We start from the raw sequence: 14,385 nt of genomic DNA, 5'->3' as shown, positions 1-14,385 counted from the left end.
GTAAGTATTCCCTTCTGAAATTGACACTTTGGAAAGATGTGCCTTGTTTCTCGGCTGTGGCTGTCAGCACACCGCCATGTGCCATGGGAGACCCCAGTTGAAGCAACGCGAGGTCTGCCTGACTCCAAGGGGCAGTTATTAACATGCATTTTAAGGACCTAGCTCAAAGTAGCACAGAATTGTTTTTGAACCACGAACGTAAAGTTGTGAATGCTGTCACATCCGTAACATTCATTAGTTCGTTCGACAAACAAGAATCTGCTATGTGCCAGGCCCAGTGCCAGCCACTAGGCCGGTCCAACCTGGGTACTGACCCAGCACGGCAGGCTCTCCCGAGTCAGGGAGATCTGACCAGCCAGGAGTGGGGCAGGACTCCCCCCTGCCCAAACCCAAGAAGGAGGGCGCTGGTCTCACTGACCTTATGAAGGTGCGAAAGCCTGTTGGTCCCAACTTCATGGATCCCTTGATGCCCAGGAACCGGATGAACAAGTTTGCCATCCTGTCCACCAGGCGCAGGTAGTTGAACTGCTTTGCGTACTTGGGGAACACCTGCTTGAGGCAGATGGAGGGCAGGTGGGCTTCGGGATTGGCGGTGCCGTCGGGGGCGCTGGTCAGCTCCTTGTCCAAAGGCTCTTCCTTCCCTGCTAGTGGCTTTTCAAGCTGCTGAGACCTGCGGACACAAAGAACGAATGATCTCACACCTTTCCTTGCACATGCTCGTTTGCTCGAGATTTACAGCAACCTCGGGAGGCAGGTTATTTTTATTTTACAGACCAGAAAACTGACCTCGGAGAAGGGACCTGTCCAGGCTCACACAGCTAGTGTGTAATGAAGCCAGGATTGAACCCAGGCCAGAGCCAGGACTGGAAACTTCCGCTACCTCCGCTCTACCATCCTGCTTTTCTAATATGGAAAACTTCCTTTACTGTACTCGTGATTCAAGAGAATATTATGTAGCAGTCTGGGTCTGATTTCAGACTCTTACTTATGGGTAGTAATTGAATAATTAAGAAATATAAAAATCTCATTGAGGCCTGGCAAGAAGCCATAGCACAGTTCAATGAACAATTTGCAAAGATGCATCGGTACCCAGTTCCAGGAATAGGAACAATTACATGTCTGGCTTAACTGGTTTCCTATTTGGAATTCACACAAGGCGAAAAATGGTCAGTGTTGTGATTCCTTAGTCTGGATATCCTACTCTGAAATGATTCTGATCTTGCAGAAACTAGCAGCTAATAACCCTCGAATATCCACCTCCAGCTCGGAATGTTCTTCTCACCTCAGACCTACATATCATTTCCCCTCCCCCTAAATCTGTGCTCCCCATCTCCTTGAATGTCACCGCCATCTGTCAGTTTCTCAGGCAGGAAAAAAAATAGAATAAATGGCGACTCCTCCTCCCCCTCTGCCTGCACAGCTCGTTCTACCTCCTGAGTCCTGAAGCCCGCACCTTGCCTGGGCCTTGTCACCTGTACTGTGGCAACAGGTCCTCCTGCCTCCAGCTGTGCCCATCGATAAATCCATCTTCCACGCTGGCACCTGAGTCACCTCTTTGAAGCCAACCTGGCCAGGTCACTCACTTGCTAAAATCCCTGAGGACTCCCAAGTCCATGCTGCTCATTCTGGCACTCAAGGCCCTTCCTGATTTCTTCTCAGGCCTCCTCGTTTCCAACCACTGCCCCGGCCAGGTGCACTGGGCCCTCCCGCCTTGCTGCCCACTGGCCTGCCCTGGGCCCAGAGACTCGGTGCCCCCTGGACACCCAGCTCCCCGCCCACTCAAGGCCTCCCTCTGCACCTGCAGTCCAGCTCCCTTTCCCGTCTCTGGTCCTGTCCAGAGCTGGGGCCGGCTGTAACCCTCTCCCAGCACTTGTGTCCATTCCTGAGGCAGAACCCTGAGCATGTGATACACGGTCAATAAATACTGCCCAACTGACGGACTGATCCAGGAAAATTAGAACGATATCTCCTCATACTCATTGGTACCAAGACCATGCTCTTCTCTTGATTAAATGGCCTCGAGCCCAGTGCTTGCACTCCCAAGCAAGCACGCCATCAGTGCCTGGGGCGGGGGGCATCTTGATGTCTTCGCACCTGCTATCCCTGGGCCCCGGCTGTCTGGCACACGTCTGCTGCACTTGCAAAGCCAGCCGAGATGTCTCCGTGACTTCCATGCCCCACTTCCGTTCCTTGGACTTGCTTCCTTGCCCCCTTGTCATGCCTGCACTGCACTGGTGTCCACGCCTGTCTCTCACTATTTCGTGAGCTCATCGAAGGCATGGGCCACATCTTAGTCAACTCCTATTTTTGTAGGACCTGGCACATATTAGGTGCTTGGGACTGTTTCATGGAATCTGTCGAATTGGAAAAGTTTGCTCTTAATAGCAACATAAGCCTCAAAATATCAAGGTTATGATGCTTTGTACCCTGTGAGCCATTTCAAATGTGAAAGAAGTTCAACAGCGAGACATGCCGGACAGCCCTGCCCACGTGGGCCTCTCTTCATACCAGCCCGGGGCGCCTGCCCTGGGCAAGAGAACTTCTGGCGTGAATAAAGAGTCACAGCTCCTTCTGAGTGGTCCTGATGCTGGTCTCAAAGCAAGGACAGGCGGAGGGCAGAACCAGAGAAGCATAGAGGAAAATCTCTTTTCAGGTTCAACAGTGTGGAGGGTTCTGGGGAGAGAAACGTTCCCTCCTCCAAAGAGGAGGGTCCTCATTCCTTGGGAGAGGCAAATGTTCCTACAGGGCTGCAATTTTCCTGCAGCTCAAATGATTCTGTCATCATCACCTTGAACTTCAGGCAGTAAATAAAAGTCAGATGGTTACTTTTCAGATGAAATGAAATGTGTCCCCATTAAGGTTATAGGAAGGAAGATGAGAAAAAAGCGATGCTCTTCCCAGAAATTAGCTCTTAAATTACTGGATAAGTGGCAATCGCTGCCTTCATAAGCACTCGGCAGGTTTTTGGTAGAGGGGAGATTTGAAAATACACAATTTGAATACGCTCAGTAACAATGAAAACAGCTCGGAGGACTCTTCAGTCAGCGGAATTGTCCCACGTTTATGATCTCGTTTGCTCTTCACACCACTCTGTCAACTAGGCTGTTGTCACGCCCTGCTCCAGGGGAAGCACCAGGCCTAGAAAGGCACCGCCCGCCTCGCTCTGGTGGGACCGGAATTCTCCGTGGCTTCTTCTGGTCCAGTGTTTGCCCTCGCACCTCCCCTTGCTCCAAGAGCGCATCGCGGTTCACTCTGGGGACTACAAAGTCCCAAGTGCTACTATTTATTTCTTAAAGACTGTTTTAGATTATACCAGTAACTCATGCTCTTGCAGACATTTTGAGACTTGTATAAAGGAATTAAAATCATTTGTAATCCCACAACTTGGAGAAAAATTAACATTCTGATTTCTTATCTATATTTATAAAGTTAGGATCACATTACATATATTTTCTTTTCTTCTTTCTTTCATTCTTTCTTTCTTTCTTTCTGTATTTTTTAAGGGGGTACAGTGTTTTTATTACACGAATATTTTGTATAATGCTTAAGTCAGGACTTTTGGTGTGCCCGTCGTAGGAATAGTGTTCATTCGACCCAAAAGATAGGTTTTTGTCCCACGCCCTCCGTCTTGCCCTCGCTGCTTCCCGGTTTCTCGTGTCCTCTTTGTCACTTTGCACATTACATGTGTTTTTTTTTTTTTTTTTTTTTGAGACAGAGTCTCACTGTGTTGCCTAGGCTAGAGTGCCGTGGCGTCCCCTAGCTCACAGCAACCTCAAATTCCTGGGCTTCAAGCAATCCTTCTGCCTCAGCCTCCCGAGTAGCTGGGACTACAGGCATGCGCCACCATGCCCGGCTAATTTTTTCTATATATATATATATATATATATATATATATTTTTTTTTTAGTTGTCCAGATGATTTCTTTCTATTTTTAGTAGAGATGGGGTCTCGCTCTTGCTCAGGCTGGTCTCGAACTCCTGACCTTGAGCGATCCACCTGCCTCGGCCTCCCAGAGTGCTAGGATTATAGGTGTGAGCACCCGGCCTACATGTGTTTTAAATCCGTCTGTTTATACCTTCCATCACAAGTATCTTCCCATGGCATTAAATATGTTTTCATGAGTGTAATTTCTCGTGACATGTAATACTTTATATTAAGCCTGAACCATAATGCAATTAACGATCCCCCCTCAGTTAGGTATTCAGTGTCACATGGGCTGTCATTTGACTAAACAGTCCAATGATCAGTCCCCTGAGCGATGTGCTTCCTCTCAGAAGCAGACACCGTTACAGCTAGAGGTGGCTTTGGAGATCATTCTCTCCAATGACGTCGTTTATTATTTTATTGTAGTACAATAATGAAGATAAAATTCACCATTGTAAAGTATACAATCCAGTGGTATTCAGTACTTTCACATTATTGTGTAACCGTCACCGCTATCTAGTTCTAGAACGTTCTCACAGCGATGTCATCGTAGAGAAGGAATTTAAACTCAGATAGACAGGGAGGTCGCTGTCAGTGGATCATTTAATCAACACATCGTCCAGGGTGGTGGTCTTTGCTAGGCTTGCCCTGGTGATGGGGACCCCACTGTCTCCAGGACCCCTCAGACTGGACAGGTGTCCCCACTGTCAGCCAGAGGATGTCCTCCTCCAGCGTTCACCTCCTGCCCCTGGAGCCACACCGAGTGAGCCTGCTTTCTCTTCCACGTGACAGCCCTTCACATTTCTTTCACGGGCTGCTGTGTGGACGGGACGACTACCATTTCCCGTCCTTCCTGAATCCCAGTTAATAACCTCAAGATGAAAAGGGCCTTCGAAGCCACAGATATCATTTTCACGGACTTAACCACAAATTCAGGGGGAAGCGGTTTTACTCAGCTGGAAGAAGGCACTAAAGATATAGCTGAGATGTAAGGAGAAGCAGAACAATGAGAAATGGTATCTTTGCTGGAGATAATTCTAATTATCACATTGAGATCTAAGCCATCGCAAATACTGTAAAATCCTGTTTTTACCTAATGGCATTTTAATGGAAATGTCAGGCCTATGAAATAAAAGTGACTGGTAAAGAAAATATAAATCAAGCTTACTAGTCCTTTGGGATAATTTTTTAAAAATTGAATTTAGTGCATCCTTGGTTTATTAAATAGGGGAAAGAATTCTGAAATATTTTCTCTATTAACATTTTCCAAATAAAATGGAATTCTTTTTTAATTAAAACTTGTGAAAAGCCACCTATCTCTATTTTTTCTGGAAAACTTACTGTTAAAAAATCATCATTTGTCAGGGACCAACTATATGCCAAGCATGGCGCCAAGCAACTTATCTATAGTATCTCATTTATTTCTTGTAACAATTCCATGAGGTAGGTAGGAACTATCCCCATTTTACAGATTAGGACACTGAGGCCCAGAGAGGTTTGAATACTTGCCCAAGTTCATTCAATCAGTCACGGAATCAGGACTTATACTTGGGACAGTCTTACAACGTGTCCTATGCTTAGTTCACTATATATCTAATTTGTGCTAATTTGGTTTAAATCAAATCAGAGACTTGTCTTCTTATGTACAAACTGTGAGTATTCCCAGAAATTAACAAAGTAGGGAGGTAGATCTAGCAAGGTCAAATTCTAGTTTCAGAGAAGTTGCTTGAGTTAATTTCCATCTCTAGTTAAACATTCCTTTGATCACTTATTCATTCGTGAAACATTTTCCAAGCATTTACATGCCCTAGGGGCCTTAGATACAAAGGTGAGGTGGACACAGTCCCTGCCAGCCAGAAGCACGTGACCAAGCGGCAGAAGACAAGACCTACACTTACCCAGTGACCTGGTGTGTGACGACCAGAGAGCCATGGGGAGTCTGGGTCATATGGGACCGTGAATGTCAGAGGAGGGTTCTTGGATTTGGTAATGTAGGAGGACGAGGAGAATGGGGTGGATTTTGAGGAGAGAAGTGGCAAGATTAGAACCCTGGTGCAGACAAATCTGCCAGCAGCATGTACTCCGAACCGAGAGGGAAAGAGAGGATGATATTAGGAAGCTATTAGAATGATCTAGGTCAACAATTCCGAAAGTGTGGTCCCCAGTAGCATCGGTGTCCCCTGAGAACTTGTTAGAAACGCACGCTTTTGGATCCTGCCCCAGACCTACTGACTCAGAAACTCCGTGAGTGGGCCGGGCGGTCTGTTTCCGCAAGCCCTGCGGGTGACTGTGATGCAGGCTAAAGTCTAAAAATCACCGTCTCGGTGAAAGAAAACGAGACCTAAACTAGGGCAGTTGTAGTGGGCCTGGACGCAGGCAGCTGATGCAAGCGACGCTCTGCGCACCCAGATGTGGCAGCTGCTGCTTGAACGTGGGGGACAAAAGGGAGAGAACACCTGGTTCATGCTCCCGGGCAACCCTTTGGCCTGGCAGGAGAGCTCCGTGGCGGTGGAGCTGCTTGCAAAGGGGCGCCAGCAGGTCCTTTTCCCGCTGTTGGGCCAAGACGTGTCCCCTCGGTCGCTAGGGGATTTCAAATGCACACGCACCACGTCAGCATTCCTGAAGAAAATGCTAACCATGCACCAAAGAAGTCCCTTAAATTAGCCCCGCCGCTAATTTAAAGAGTTGGAAGATGAAGTCGCTAAAAATAAGCATAACTACCATGTAGCCCGGCTCTGTCACTTGACAAATCTCTGCCATCCGAGGCCCCGTGTGCCTGATGGGCAGATGCCGTGCACTGAAGGGAGGGCGGTGGGCTGCAAAGCAGGTGAGGCGTGGCTTCCAAATCGACGAGGAGGAGGACGTGGTGAGGGACCTCTGTCTGACAGTCAAGTCCCTCTCACTCAGACCTGTGCGGGGTCTGTTCCCACCTCTTCCCCTCTGTGCAACGACCCTTCCTCCGTGAGAACACGTCCCTGGCTACCTCCACCTCCCTTTCTTCCACAGCAAGATGCAACATCACTGGCAACAAAACACGAGGGTGTGACACTGATAGCACGTACTATGTGACGGGAGCGACGGTTTCAACAAATTTCATCTCGATAATATCCTGTGAAGTAGGTGCTATTATTATTCTCATTTCATAGATGAGGAAACCGAGGCACAAGGATACAAACCAACATGTTGTGGATCCAGGACAGAAACCCAGGCAGGCGGGCTCTGGAGTCCTCGTCTCTAACTACTGCGCTATGCGGCCTCCGCACACGAGGCGCTGTCAGGCACCGAGGACCTCTAGGGTCAGGCAGGTTATTTGTAACATCTGCTTTGACCCTAGCAATAATCCTATGAATCAGGTATTGTAAGTGGTTCCATTATACTGATGACAAAATGAGCTTCAGAGAAGTTAACCTGCTTTCCAAAGGTCACTCGCTGTGAAATTTGAACCCAGATCTGTCTGAGTTCAAAGCCCAGGCGCTTGCCACCCATCAGACCCAACTCCCTGTGATTATGCAGCTTCTCTGAACTCATTTTCTCCTCCCCTGCAATGGAGAGAAGTCTCTTACTCTATGGGGTAATGTGAGGCTTACACAGGAGATTGGATGGGAGCCTAAGCCTTGTGTTGTTCAGGATTAAAAACAGCCTTTCTTCAAAGCATCAGGACGAATCTGCTTGAGGGGCTTGTAACTGTCCTCAGTGTGACTTCCCAGGAGGGGACAGTGCTCACCTGGCTGCTCCGTTTTGTCTGCCAAACAAATCAATCTGTCACTTTACAGTTACGGGGCCCCATGACTCGCTGACTCATAACATAATGTACGAATTAACAAAGGCCCCCGTGGCAACAACAGCAGTCTAGGTCTCTGTCCCTGCTTAGGGATGAATTCCCAGAGCTGCCAGGCCTGGGGTTGCTGCGGGAACATTTTCCCCCCTGGGCCAGGCAACAAATTAACAAAAGGACAAACATAAGGACTTACTCTATTGCCCCAGCTCCTGGAGACCCAGAACTCACGCTATTTCAGAGCAGGAAAAGGCCTTTTGGGGTCACTGGGCTCAGCCCTCTCATTTTACAGATGGAGGAACTGACAGCTCATTTTATAAAGACCTCCCAATACGCTTCTTTTCTGTCCCTGAGCACAGAGCGAGTGTCTTTGCCAGCGTCCCTCTTGCTTGCTGCGTCTTGCAGCGCGGTCAGAGTCAATGAAACATTTTGTGTGCACAGAGCAGCCAGGGAGGGGTGTGGGCCTGCTGCTCCAGGGGCCCTGGGTCGTGGGATCGGGGCACGGCTGGCATCCCTGCTCTGCCACTTGCAAGCTGCGTGGCCTCGGGCAAGTCATAAGCTTTAGTTTCCTCTTATATACAATGGTGATAATAACGGTACTTAGCCTACAGGACCGACAACGTGAAGATTAACAGAGGGAACGGACACATGGTGCTTAGCACGGCGCCTCCATCCCTGCTAGCCACTTTCGTCACAATCACCGACATCTTTATCTCAGGAGCGTCACCAGCTCAAGGGGCTCATGCCCAGTCACCAGCCCTCAGCGGGGGAGGTGGGCACTTGGGAGAATGTGGGGCTTCTGCCCCAGGCCCACCCTGTGCTCAGACACTGGATCGTTCTCTCCATCCTCCATCCGCTCCTCCTCGGGGACCCTTCACTTTCCAAGGGCAAGTCTGCCTTTGGAGGTAGAGTCCTTTGCTCACTGTGAGGCACCCACGGGGGTGGCGGAAGAGGCAGGCCTGGTTCTCCTGCCTGCCTGTCCAGAGCTTTTAAGATAGAAAAAGAAAGAAGAAGGGGAAAACTCTACACCACCATTGAGCTTAAATGCTAGGGAGGCTGCGACTCTGAGTGGGAGCTTTAGACTCTTCCAGCCACCTGGGCAGGACGGGCGGAGGGTGCTTTTTGTCCAAGAGCTTGGGAGTCCCTCCTTAACCAGCTGAGCAGTTGGCGCCGTCTTTCTGGGGATGGGATTTGGCTGGTGCTTAGCTTTTCTCTGGAACCCAGAGAAAGATTTTTCACACGATAAGCCCTGCCTGCCCCGCTGCCCAAGGCGCGCTGGACAAGCACTCGGGGCCTGCGCGGCCTGGTTGCCTCGTCTTCCGCATCCACATCCCTCCCACCCTTCGGAAAAGCTCGCTCCCAAATCATCCACTTGAAAAACCCTCATCCTTCCAATCTTAGATGCCGTATCACCTTTTCCAAAATGTTTTCCACAGCTTTTGGAGACAGAATCAACCATTGCTTTCTATGTAACCTTTCAGACTTTGTATGTGGTCATCATCATCATCACCATCATCACCATCATGGGGAAATTTACTGAGAACTTGATCTACACCCTGCACAATGCCGTGGCCACAGCACACTCTATTTTCCTTCCTAGTAGTTACCATACTCAAATGGCTGTTTGCATAGCTGTCTGCTGAATGCTTGATTCTGTTTCTAGACAGAAAGTCCCAGAAAGGCAGGCACCACTATTGCTTAACTTGTGGTGATATCTGTAGCCCCAACACAGCTCCTGGCACACAGTAGATGCTCCAAATACCTGGCAATGAATAGTCATTATTGCAAGGAATTTTCACAACAATCCAATCACTTGAGTTTACATCTAAGGGTACTGAAGCTTAGAGGGGTTAAGTCAGTTACCGAAGCGATAGGCTGGGACTGGGGCCTCGGTGGTCTGTGTCCAGAGGCCAGATTTTAACCCTTGTGCTGCCATACCCCCTCTACTTCTGAGTCTGTCTTCCTCTTTTTCTCTCACAGGAAGAGCCCGTCTGTACACTGGGAGAACAAATATTTCCGAACGGCAACAGCAAGAGATTGTCTATGTGACAATTGTAATCAGCGGTTGTATTAGCCTCTGTTTTACCACCTCCAAAATTAGCAGAAAAGGCCAACTTGAGCTTTCATTATATAGCTCTGCTAATGAAGGGATCCTTTTAATTACATACTCAGCGCGTATCTGCAACACAAAGCATTTTAGTGTTTAAACACAGTTCTGCACCAAAGTATAGGGCTGTGTGAACACAGACAATAAGTGTGGGGAAAACCACGTGTAGAAGTTATTCTTCGCCTAGACTGCAATTTCTTTTTGGCATCCAGTTTCCTCCAAACCCGGTTCATTTTCCACGGTGATCCTGATTCTCCTCTGTGCACCGAGCCCCGATGAACCCTCATTGAGTAATTCAGCCGGCGTATCCCAGGCCACATCCTCCCCCGTCAGAGTTCAGACGAAATCTGCTCACTTTGTTAATTTCGCTCCTCACTGACTGATTTGCCTGGAGGGCTCTCCCCACCCAGCCGTGCTGGCGCAACAGGAGGGGAACGCAAAACCAGCTTCACTCCATGCTTGCCAGGAGCTCACGGCATTTGCATCCCACTTTCAAAGCAATTTTTTGCGCTCCGTTCTGTATGGGATTTGCACTAATGTGGGTGAGCCCTTGTGGGGCTGGTCCCACCGACTTTTCTCGGGCAAGGAGGCCTTGACTTTGAGTTTGTATTTGGCCAGGGAAAAAGGGGGGTAACTCTTATTGAGCCTCTTTTGGGGGCCAGGAACTTTGCCATGCATTAATTACCCCCGTTAAGCCACAGAGACCTTAAGATGGGGATCTAAGGTTCACTCTAGGCCAGAATGCCTGGGTTGAGATCCTGTCCCTGTCCCTAACTAGCTGATAATCTTGGAAAAGTCTCCTAGCCTGCTCGTGCCTAGATGTCTTTATCTGTATAGTGGGGATGCTAACTCTACCTATGTCCCAGCGTTGTTGTGAGAATTAAATGGGCTAATACACACAGAACATTTGGAACCTTACCTGGCACGTGGTAAGCACGCAGTAAGTGTTAGCTGTCATTTAACAAACAAAGCTAAGCTCAGGTTAAACACAGCACTCGAGGTCACATGCCTCCCAAACAGTATCATGTGACACTTAAGACCCTGTTCTCTCTAGGCTTCCGGGGAGGCTAGGTCAAGGGGGTTCTCTGCTGCTCCACTGCTAGGAGACTGCAATCGGAGCCCTGGCCCAGTGGGTGCGACCTAGAGAAAGTGGTTCTGTGTGTGTGATCACCCCTGGCCTCAGTATGAGCATACTGGCTTCTGTTTCCACTGCTCCAAACACGCCGCTCTCTCAGGGGTGACTATTACCTCCTAATTGCCACTGATCTTAATCTTTCTCCAATTCTGCTTCTTGGCAGCATTCGGTGCCGTTGACCACTCTCTTCCTGAAACTCTCATTTCCTGGCTTCCGCACCCATGCACTCTCCTGGGCCTTTTCCACCCTCTGCTTTTCTTCCTCTGAGGACTCTGAGTGGCAGGTGGCCCTCTAGGCCTCCGTCCTTGACCTGATTTCTGCCCTACAGTCTTCCTGGGCGGCGTCTCCCAGATCCGCACCTTGGGCCACATCCCTGCATCTGGGATGCCTCTGTCCCACCCACCCCTTCCCGGACAGCCAGGTCCAATCCTGTTTTATCCTTCAAAGCTCACTTTAGATGCCAGCCCGCGAGCCTTCCCTGATCCCTCCCACTCAGAAATGCTCTCTTCCCGATTCCCCACAGTACTTCACTGTGGAATTTATCATCTTCTAAATTTGCATTACAGCCATTTAAGTGCATGGCTTCTTTCTCCTGATAGACTGTGAGCTGGCCAGAAATAGAATCCATTTTCGTCCCCCTCACAGTGCTCTGCATCGAATAGGTGATGCCAAAAAAGACATGCTGATAAATGACCGTGTGAGAAAAGCATTCTTTAAGTCCGATAATGTGAAGAATTTGAGGTAATTTTGCCTGAAGACAAGAACATGGGCAGGGTGACCTCTGGGTGTCATTTTCAGCGTAAGGGTCTATGAAGCCATCTTTGGGGGATAATACAACAATCATCGTTTATGGAAATAAGAATAAGGGTCATCCTGGTCCTGTCCCTTACTGACTGCAGGGCCTTAGGAAGTTGCATTACACTCAGCCTCTGCCTCTCACCTGTAAAATGGACACGGCCAACAGAATCCACCTGCAAGGGGTGTTGAGAGAGGCAATGGGACGGCAGAAACAAGGGCTGGCACCCTGACTGAGCACAGGATGCGGGTGAGACTCGTTCGACACGAGTCGGCTCTGCAGTCAGGGATGTGGGGCAGCTCAAGCCCAATCTTCTCCAAGAATATTGCACTGCCTCCCCCAGCCCACGGCATTCTTTGCCTCAAAGAACTTTGGTCCTCACAAAATTAGATTTAAAAAAATTTGACTAATAAATTAGGCAGGCATATTAGCAATCGGGTCCAGAGAGAAGGTCTAACTTCTTTCTTTATGTAATTTGAATTCCCCTAACGTAGAGTTGTTGTCAAAATCCATTAAGGTATTTAATTTCTCCTGTCATTGCACAACTCCCCAAGCAGACATCCAGATAGTTTGCAGTGGTGTTTCTCACGGAAGTACTACACGTTTAGTTTCAAGGTACATTTTTTAGATGATGTCTCCCTGATGGCCCTAGAGACTCCACAGAGACTGTGGAAGTTCAAGGCAAGGTTAAGGCAGGGTGGCAGAGTGGCAAGAATTGTAGGGGCTATGAATCAAGCAGGCCTGGGTTTTAGCTCCAACACTGCCACTTTCTAGCTGAGTGACCTTGGGGAAGGTCCTTGACCTCTCTGGGCATCAGTTTCCTCATTTGCAAAGTGGTGACAATACCAAACCCACAGAGTGTCCGTGGGTAAGAAGTGGAATGCCAAACGTAAAGAACCTAGTAGTACGCCAGACATGTGACTGGTCCTCGGTACATGACAGCTTAAAAACCTCAGAGACCTGGAGATGCACAGACTGGAGTCTAGAGGCCAGGCCTCTACTCGCTGCCCCTCCCCCCCAAGGGACAGCCTTAAGGAACGGCCCTTAAGGAGGAGTGTGCTTATCATGACACTACGACCAGATCCACTGTGTCCTGACTCTTCACACAGCCCCTCCCAAAAACCATTCAAATAAATTGAGATCCCACTTGACCGACTTACCCTGTGGGAGCCAAAGGTTTCCATGCCAACAGGAATGTGGTGGGACCCCACCGGCCAAGAAAGAACACAAGAGAGTCTATCATTGAGTTTCCCTACTAACAAGCACAGAGCTGAAAGTCAGAACTTGCCTCTCCTTGGTTGTCATGGCAATATCTACTGACCTACCCTGTCCTGCCAAACACGCATGCAGGAGAGAGGGAGGGAGGGCGTGTGGGTGGGCGAAGGGGACTTGTGGGAGGTGATGGCCAAGGGATGAGGGGCAGCAGAAACACTCCACAATGTTCAGGAGAGAAGTACAAAAACAACCTGTTTTTACAAAAAACAAAACGCCTGGCAAATGTACACCCCTTGCCAGGGAATGGAGAAATTCCAGTTTTTGTTGTATAGTTCCTCTGGTGATTAGGAACGATTTAGAGCCTATTGAAAAGGCCAGGTCAGACTTGGAGAGAGAGCAATTACTATGTCCTCAGCCATGACACAGAGAGAGGGGACGCTCGCTTGTGCCTCTCCTGTCCCGCTCAGCATTTGGGGAACTGCGGCTGACGCAGACACCTGCTGTTTCTTGCCATGGGCCAAGGCACAATCTACAGAGCAATTTCCCATCCCTGATCTAACGCCACCTGAGCCGCGGCTTGGGAAGAACGAAGCAGTGTGCCCATTTTGCAGGCAAGAAAACAGAGTGCTGCGACCATGAACCAAGGAGTACTCACTTTTGTTTTCTCTTTCTCAGTTTGCTCTCTGCCCCCAAAAGGCTTAACGTGGGACAGCACTTGAATTTGCCCAAATGGGTTCAATTCTTTCCCACACTCTTAGGCTCTTGTAGCTTTTGAAAGTCACCTTCTAAGTGCAACACCTGCCAGACAAATCCACCCAGATGTCCCCCTTGCATCTCAGTGAGTGCAACGTTCCAGGCTGAACACAATTTGTCCGCCCGAACCTGCGTCTTACTATTTCCGTGTTGTTATTGGCAACTCCATCCTCCCAGTGAGCCAAGTTCAAAATCCTGAAGTCACCTTTGCTTCTCCCTCGTCCCCACCCTGGTTCTGGGGACCTGTACAGCAGACCTCCGTTGTCCCTTTTCCATTCGGAGGCTCTGATTGGTTCAAATAACGTGAGGCGTCCTAGCACGTGGAAGGCAGCGAGCAAGGTGGTTAACCACAAAGGCGGTGGGTCAGGGTGCTGGGCTCTCGCTGATTGTACACCTGAGTGCTAAGCACATTCTCTCGTCTGATCCTCACCGCAACTCTTTTGGGTGATTATTCTTCTTAATATGATCCCCAGTTTCCATTTGAGACTGTTTCCCTATGAGACACAGAAGGGCGACATAATTTGCCCAAGGTCACTGAGCTTAGAAGTGGCAAAGCCGGATTAGGAATCTGGATTGGCTCGACTCAAGAGCTCTCGCTCGTAACCAGCACGCAAAGCTCCTTCCCACCCAGCCACGAGTTTCTTAAGCACAGGGGCCGCTGCTTCACGTCTGCATCTCAG

At 49.1% G+C, this 14,385-nt stretch overlaps 1 protein-coding gene across 2 annotated transcripts in view; it reads right to left on the bottom strand.

Moving 5' to 3' along the window:
• The window catches only part of TTLL11 (tubulin tyrosine ligase-like family member 11), a 237,765-nt gene that overhangs the window by 43,024 nt on the left and 180,356 nt on the right, over positions 1-14,385 (bottom strand). For both annotated transcript variants that reach the window (XM_012664401.1, XM_012664400.1), the window contains one exon: positions 419-670. In XM_012664401.1, coding sequence (XP_012519855.1) covers positions 419-670 — 252 coding nt within the window. The remainder of the gene's footprint in view (positions 1-418; positions 671-14,385) is intronic.

This window comes from Propithecus coquereli, unplaced genomic scaffold, assembly GCF_000956105.1.
Source record: "Propithecus coquereli isolate 6110/MARCELLA unplaced genomic scaffold, Pcoq_1.0 Scaffold89, whole genome shotgun sequence".
Taxonomy (NCBI): domain Eukaryota; kingdom Metazoa; phylum Chordata; class Mammalia; order Primates; family Indriidae; genus Propithecus; species Propithecus coquereli.
This window is presented reverse-complemented; position numbering and strand designations above follow the sequence as displayed.